The sequence below is a fragment of the Chrysochloris asiatica genome, unplaced genomic scaffold (assembly GCF_000296735.1).
Source record: "Chrysochloris asiatica unplaced genomic scaffold, ChrAsi1.0 scaffold00161, whole genome shotgun sequence".
NCBI classification, from domain to species: Eukaryota; Metazoa; Chordata; class Mammalia; order Afrosoricida; family Chrysochloridae; genus Chrysochloris; species Chrysochloris asiatica.
Genome location: NW_006408679.1, coordinates 4,156,607 through 4,164,329, shown reverse-complemented (window position 1 = coordinate 4,164,329; position 7,723 = coordinate 4,156,607). Strand labels below are relative to the sequence as shown.

The 7,723-nt window shown below is 46.8% G+C and overlaps 1 protein-coding gene across 1 annotated transcript; it reads right to left on the bottom strand.

Moving 5' to 3' along the window:
• Nucleotides 1–4,781: 4,781 nt before the first annotated feature.
• On the bottom strand, nt 4,782–5,201 carry LOC102825794 (shadow of prion protein-like). The gene has a single exon (XM_006871161.1). The coding sequence runs from the start codon at nt 5,199–5,201 to the stop codon at nt 4,782–4,784; it is 420 nt and encodes a 139-aa protein (XP_006871223.1).
• Nucleotides 5,202–7,723: the final 2,522 nt, after the last annotated feature.

Genomic DNA, 7,723 nt, shown 5'->3' with positions numbered 1-7,723 from the left:
CCACATCTCAAATCACTTTATAGAGGATAATTTAACCACTGTGGTCCATGTAAGTGGTACTAAGGATTAATGATAACACAAACAGGTACCAAAACACACCTTCCTGTCCATATTTCTTGCAAATCAAAAATCACAACACAGCCCTAAAACCAGAACTAGATAGCACCCGAGTACCACTCTGCTGCCCACTCTTAACAGGATCACACTAGAGAATCCTGGATAGAATGGGAGAAAAATGTGGAACAAAACATCATGAAAAAGACCAGGCTTACTGGTCTGATGGAGACTGGTGGGATTCCCCAGAGACTAGGGTCCTTAGTCACTCCACAGGCCTGGAACTGAGTAGACAGGCCTATAGGGTGGGCATTAACACTAGGAGGTATGCACTCCTGAGACTAATCAACCATGAGAAATCAAAAGGGCGGCACAAGCCCAGGGATAAAGTTTGGAAGGCAGGCATGGATAGGAAAGAGGGGCAAATGGTAACAGTAGACATAGGAAGGAAGTACAAGGAATGCTGATACACTGTGAAGGCTATAATCAGTGTCAGGAAACAAAATGTGTGAGACCTGCTGAAAACCAATTTGCTCTGTAAACCTTCACTCAAATTACAATTAAACCAAAACCCACTGTCATCGAGCCAATTCCAATTTATAGTGACCCTACATAAGGCTTCCCAAATTATAAATCTTTATGAGAGCAGACAACCTATCTTCCTTCCTAGGAAAGCCACCAGATCTCAATGCACTATAACAATTTACATAAATAAAAAAAAATCATAACACATTTCTGATTTGTGAGTCTGCATATAATCCTGGTATGGTACTATAGGAAAAGACTGAACTCCTCACCTCACAGTCAGCAGTTCAAACTCACCAGCCTGGGAAACCCTACACAGCAACAATACAGTCTACAAAGGCTTTAAAAATGCATTTAAGTATATATATATTCCCCCCCCCCCCACAAAGTGTAATTTTTATTTTATTTTATTTTATTGCAGGTTAGTTTTACTTCAACCTTTGAAGGGCTCAATTCTTTACATGGGCTTTGGTGGCGGTCATAGGGCAGCACCTGCAGGTCTAAATCGGGGTGGGGTGTTCAGTCCTTCGGAGCTTCCTGAGAGCAGTTCCTGACCACCTTGCGCAGCTCACACAGTAATGCAGTTTCACGTATGCATCAAAGACACTTGCTTCAGAAATATCCCTGACAGCTGTGGCCTCTACTATGTTTCGAATTACGAACTTCTTAATGGCCTTGTCTTTTTGGCACGACTGTTGTGTCTCCTTTTCTTTGTCATCTTGGGGGGGGGGGGGGAGGAGAGAGAGATGGAGAGGAGAGAACTAGGGAGTGTGGTGGCTATGTAGGATAAGCACTGAACTGTGCACCACAGTTCGAGCCTACTAGCCACTAGGAGGGAAAAAGTTGAGGCTTTCTGCTCCCACAAAGATTTACAGCCTCAGAAGCCCTAGAAGCCCTATACAAGGTTGATATGAGTAGGAATCAACTCCATGGTACTTAATAACACACTAAGAAGTATAAACTCTGTGAAACAGACCTAAAAATCAAGAATGTATTATCATCACTATAACCCACCAACATGGAAAATAATTTCAAATCTACAATGAACAAATTTGAGGTTCTTTCTTAGAGCTTCTCATTCTTACAGCTAAATTCCTCTGGTAACCATCTTCCTGGACAGCAGGTACCAATCCCCCACCCCTGCCACCCAGTGCCTCTCACGAACTTCTGACAGGCATCAGCCTCAATCATAACTTACTTTGGCACTGAATCAAAACCTGGCCTGTTGAAGACTTTTGTAAACAGCACTCCCTGAAGACACAACGTTTCTGAAGGCACTATTTCCTCCACTGCCCAGCAGATTCACATTTCCCCATGACAAAACCAGGACCTCCATCTCTCTCCCTCCATCACTCAGGCAGAAGCAGACAGCATTTAACAGTGCACCCACTAAACAATTCACACATCACCCAAACATATAAATGCACACGCCTTACTGTCTGCTGCTGTCCAGAGCAGATTCTACAACAATAATCACCACATTTTAGAAGAGCTTTTGAAGACTGGAATTGAGAAAGGAGAAAGTTGCATTTCCTACCCCTCAGGGGTAAAAGTCTTTCCTAAGAACCACATTGCTTCACTGTTAATCACCTGAGAAAAAAAACTTAACAAGCATCAGTTGTTTAGATAGATGGTATGCAAGTTGGCAGATGAAAGAAAAACACAAGTACTTATCTGTTGATTAGAGAATGTCAATTTACACATTAGGTAAAAGAGACTGCTTTCTTCCCAGCATCTACCTGAGATAACATTGCTGGGTAATGAATGGGTTGTGGTGAGAACAGGAGGAGCTTTGGGGAGGATGTCACAGTGACTGGGAGTCACCTGAGGAGCACTTCGGAAGGGGGAAGGGGGCAGGGGACACCTCAGGATGTGGAGAAGGGCACAAAAAGGGAAGGTGACAACTGCAAGCTTTGCCTATTTCAACATTTAGCTCAAAGGCTCCAAGTACTAAGAAAGAAGAAAGAACGTACTTTCCTCTCTTTACTTGTGCCCCTCCTCCTCCTTGGAACTCCAAAATCAAACCACTTTTATGACTAGATCTTTAACACGATCAGTCAGTGTTTAGAAAAGACAGCCTGCAAAACTATACATCACCATTTTTTTTTTCCCTACAGGAAGATGTGGTCAAGTTTCAAACGACTCTTTACAAACTTTTGAGACACAGCCCCTTCAGGACCTAAGGGCTAAGCTACATTTTAAAAAGGTCTTTGTAACAATCGATTCTCTGCCTTTTTAGAATTTTATTTACTTATGTGCAATACTGAGTATGCGGGAGAAAGATGAGGCTTTCTACTCCCGTAAAGATTTACACCCTCGGAAACCCTGTACAGGGTCGCTATGGGTCGGAACCGACTCGATGGCACTTAACAACAACAACAACAATACTGAGTATAGAGCAAAATGATTTTTTGTTACCAAATAAGTAAAATATTTTGAGTTAAGCAAACTAAGACATCTGTTAGCTCTCTAAACTTAATCCTTTAAGGAAAAAAAAAAAGGCTAAATAAGAGCTGGGATTCCATAAAGATCTTGCATATGATGGTTGAAAAACAATACAAATGCACCATCCTTAGGAGATCACTGTTACAGACAAATGTCCTAGAAGCAATCATCCAATCTATGCATCTCCACTTTGCTAAAGCCACACACACAGATGATACACTTTGCTCTACTTTGCTTGAGCCACACACAAGATGACACAGCATAATCCCATCCTCAAACAATCTCCCGTAAAAGTGAGCTCGCCAGGATGACACAAAGTCTCAACCTGTGTCCGTGCCTTACGGACAAGATACACCTGAACAGGCTACCCTTAGAAAGGCTATTCTCTCCACGTGTGTTTGCACAGAAAAAAAAAAAAAAATGGTTTACCAAAGTTTCATTTCCCTTAAGCAGTGGATACACTTGCTAACTTCAGTGTCAACTGGCACAGGACTGCACCCATTTCATTCGAGCATCTTTCGGCTTAGGTTACAGTTTATCAATTCTCTGCTGCTATTCTCTGCTAAGGAGTCCTGGTGTGACGCTGCGGGTTAGTGCAGTGAACCGCTGCATGGTCGGTTTGAACTGCAAGGTTCAATTTCACCAGCTGCTCCTCGGAAACCCTCTACAGGGTCGCCGAGTCGGAACCGACTCGACGGCACTTAACAACATTCTCTGCTGACCACAGTGTCACAACGGTCTTTGGTCATCCTACCTCCACTTTTCCAAATAAACCCAAATACGGCAAAGAGACAGAAGCGCAAATGAACGCTTGTTTGCTTCCCTTCAATACCTGAGCCCAGGAAAGTCCACCAAAGCAAAACTGCAAACAGAAACTCCCCCCTCCATCGCCTCCTCTGCTGCCCAAGGCAAAGACAGAATGACCCAAGCCAAACATCATTCGCCCTCCTACTCACTCCTTTACTCCTCCCAGACACTCTCAGAAACTGAACTGCAGCGGAGCTTACAGCCCAGATGTCCCGTCTCAATGAGGCCCCCTTCTCTAATACCCATATCCTCTCCTCAGCAGGTATTGCAATTAGTAATTACAGAGGCATACGTGCTTATTTGTTTAATAACTGTCCCCAGAAGACTGCCAGGTCCTGGAGGCCTGGGATGCGACGACTAGGTCTAAGTCTTGGGAGCAGCGCCTCTGGGAGCACGTGAGCCCCTCACCCTCGCTCCCGGGCTGAGCCCTCCCGTCGTCGGCGCTTGTCTGCTGTCTCTACGCAAAGCGCCGGCAACTAAGTGCTCTGGGGCGAGAAGTGATGAAATACCCCACCCCCGAAACTGCTAGAAACAGGCTCCTATAGGGAATGCGAAGTAGGGTTACCGATGAAGAATTTTTTAATTCTTCTAAAATTTGAAAAAGGCCCAAGCTAAACAGGAGCGCGCCGCCCTGCCCACATATCCGGATGCTCGGCTTGAGTGCGGAAACGCCGGGGAGGGAACTCTACACAGCCGAGTGCACGGCCCTGCAGGACGCGAATAAAGTCAGCTCTCGTATCCCCCGCCACTCTGCTCCGCCTCGCCGGGCCTTCGCGCCTCCTGCCCCCGGGACGTTCCGGCCCCGCCGACGCACTTATCTGTCAAAAAGGCGCCCCGAGAGGGCGGGGGCGGCTCCGGCAGGGCGGGACAAAGGGTCGGGCTAGCCCGGTCGGCCGCGCAAGTCCTCCCGACAGCATTCTACACATAAAATGGAGGGAAACATCCGCAGTTTAAAAACGCAGCTCCATTTCCGCAAAGGGCCGGCGCGGCGCAGTCCGAGCCTCCGCAGCCGCGGCCACAACCCTACAGAGGAGAGGCCCGGCGCCAAACCCCGTGCCCGGGACCCCGGCCAGCACTCCAAGTCCGCCCGCCGGAGGAGAAGGCCGCCCCAGTGGGTCCCCGCGCCGACTCTTCGGAGCCGCGCCGAGGCCGAGCTGGGCGGGCTGAGGACTCTCACCTGCGTCGGCACCAGCAGGAACACGAACGGCTCCGGGTGGACTGCACAGCAACCCGGCGGCGGTTCCGCGCGCGCGACGATACCCGGCCGCGTTCTCGCGTTCTCGCGCTCTCGCGCTCTCGCGCCTCGCGGCCCCGCGATCCAGGCGCGCGCCTCCCCGGCCCGCCCCTCTGGGAACGCCCAGGGCTCTCATTGGCTCCTCGGGCTTTTGAATAGTCTCCGGGGCCGTCGATTGGCCGCGCGCTGTGGCGTGTCCGCCCCGCCCCGCCTCACTGCTCGGCTGTAGAGTCGGGCTTCTGAGAGGGGTGTAGGCATTGGGCGCGACCTGAAGCCCTCAGTGTACCGGATCTTATCTCTGCCGTCCAGGCCACACAGCCGCGGCCGCCGCTGCGCCTCAAACACCCCACCCTGGCCGGCGGGTGATGCGCTGCTGCGGGTTTCTGGAGGTCGCTTGGCGAAGGAAACTATACTAAAAGCTAAACTGTTGTAGTGATGGAGGCCAATTTCGAGACACGGGATGCTTCTTGCCAGTACTTTCCTCCGCGTGTTGAAGGCCGAGCAGCAGCTCGTTTTTCAAAGCAATTAAAGTGTAGCTGATGAAAGCCATCTGGACCAAAACTTGGGGCCCTTGGCGGGAGGAAACGGTGGTGGTGGAAAGCAAAGAAAGTCCATAAGTTTCCCTACTAGACGCAGGGTTTTTCGTGGAGGTGAATTCTTTTTACGGCATTGAGCACATTCTATCCCTGACTCACACATGAAGTAGCCATAACGACTACAACAACCCACACTACATATGAGACGCCACTTGACCTCCATCCCCCAAGTCTGGTTTTAATTGACAGCACCCCGCCCCAATGCTGAATCATTACATTGTAAACTCCAGTTCATTATGGATCCTAAACTTCCCGCCTCTGCCCCAAGTTATCTTTATTGGTTAGTTGGTTTCCTTCCTTTGAGGTCTAGAGTTTAAAGCAGTCCATCGAAGTTCTCTATTTTGCAGTGTGGTTTTAATCAAAGTATTTCTTAACTCGTTGACTAGATAAATTTAACTGACTTTCTGTTTTTAATATGGCCATTTGAATTTTAATAATGAATTGATTCTTTTAATTTATAGTCTAGCATCAGATGCAGAGGGTTCTTAATTTGTTTACAGCTACAACTACAAAACACCCAGGTTCACTTAAAAAAAAAAAAAAATCTAAAGTAATCTTCAGTGGTTTCCATCCAGTGCAAATGAGTTCATCAGAGTTTTTCATGAGAACAAGTTCTGACAGGAGGATGGGCAAAGAGCAGTGGGTATAAAGTGGATAGGTAAGCTACAGAGGGTAAAGAAATCGCCCTTTCTGGTAATGCTGAATTAGTCCCTGAGAGGTGTGAACCTGTGAACTACTCGTTTACTGGTTGGTAATCTGAACCCACCCAGAAAGAAAGTCTTGATGATATGTTTCCATAAAGATTATGGACAACTTCTAGCAAGACGACATACTAGTAGACACACTACACTAACCGTCTACAACAAAGATTTGAGAGACCAAATTAAACAAATACAAATGAAAATTCTGGCACCCTGAACTTCAGAAGGAAGGAGAGGTGGATAGAGTGTTTTCTGGGAGAAGAGGCCAAGCAGGGATGTCAAGAGAGGGAGACTAACTGGTGAACAGCTGGCTTGACCATCCTGTGAGCAGCTTTGGTAGGAGGGAAGCCTGGCAAAGCAGATTCATGTGGACACCAGGAAAGGTGTGGCCAGCTCCCACCCTCATCCACCCCCAGCCCAGACCCTGTTCTCCAGGAGTTAGGAACCATGTGAGTGGGAGTCACACCAGTGTGAGTTGGGGCTGGCTGCACTGCTTTGATGCCTGGATTCAAGTGGGCTAAGCTCCAGACCTACAAAACCAGCAGAGCCACCAGATCAGCATTTGACCATTTACCCTGCCCTAAGCTTCCATGTGATTCCTAACAAACACTGAAGCCAGCTGTATCGAGGCCCCTCACAAAGTACTTCCGGAATGAGTGCCTTGGCTTGCAAGCGCCCACCAAAGGTTTCTTTCCTCCTGCTTCAACAACAGCACTACTTGTTTTTACAAACAGGACAACCCCACAGTTCCTCACAGACAACAGACAATTTTAGCTCACACAAATAAACGAGAGAATGGCTCAAAAAATAACCAAGAAGCAGAGCCAGAAAATGTTTCTGAAGAAGAAAAGGTAATGGAAATAATTGAAAAAGAATGTTAACTAGGTACCTTCAAAGGAACCGTAGAGAGTACACAAGAAAAATTTAGAAGAATTCACAAAAACACTTCAAGAACAATAGACAAAATAAATGCAAGTTTTGAAACAATACAAAACCTGCAATTAGAAATCCAGAAAATTAATACTAAAATCTCAGATATGAACAATTCATTGAAAGGGCAAAGGAGTAGATGCAAAGCAATGGAAGCCCAAATTAACAAGCTTAAAGATCAATCTCTCAATACCAGCATGCTAGAAGAAAAATCAGAAAAAAGAATCAAAAGATCAAAAGAAAGCCTAAGAGTTATGTGGGACACCATGAAGAGCACAATTTATGGGTGATCAGAATTCCAGAATAGGAAGAGACAAGCACAGAGAAAATTGCTAAAAAGTTGTTGGAAGAAAATTTCCCTAATATCATGAAAGATAAGAAGATAAGCATACAAGAAGCTGAATGAACCCCAAACAGGATAGATCACAAAA

Excerpts from the sequence above, each read along its gene's own strand:
- LOC102825794 (XM_006871161.1), bottom strand. The coding sequence starts at position 5,201 with ATGAGAGCCCTGGGCGTTCCCAGAGGGGCGGGCCGGGGAGGCGCGCGC.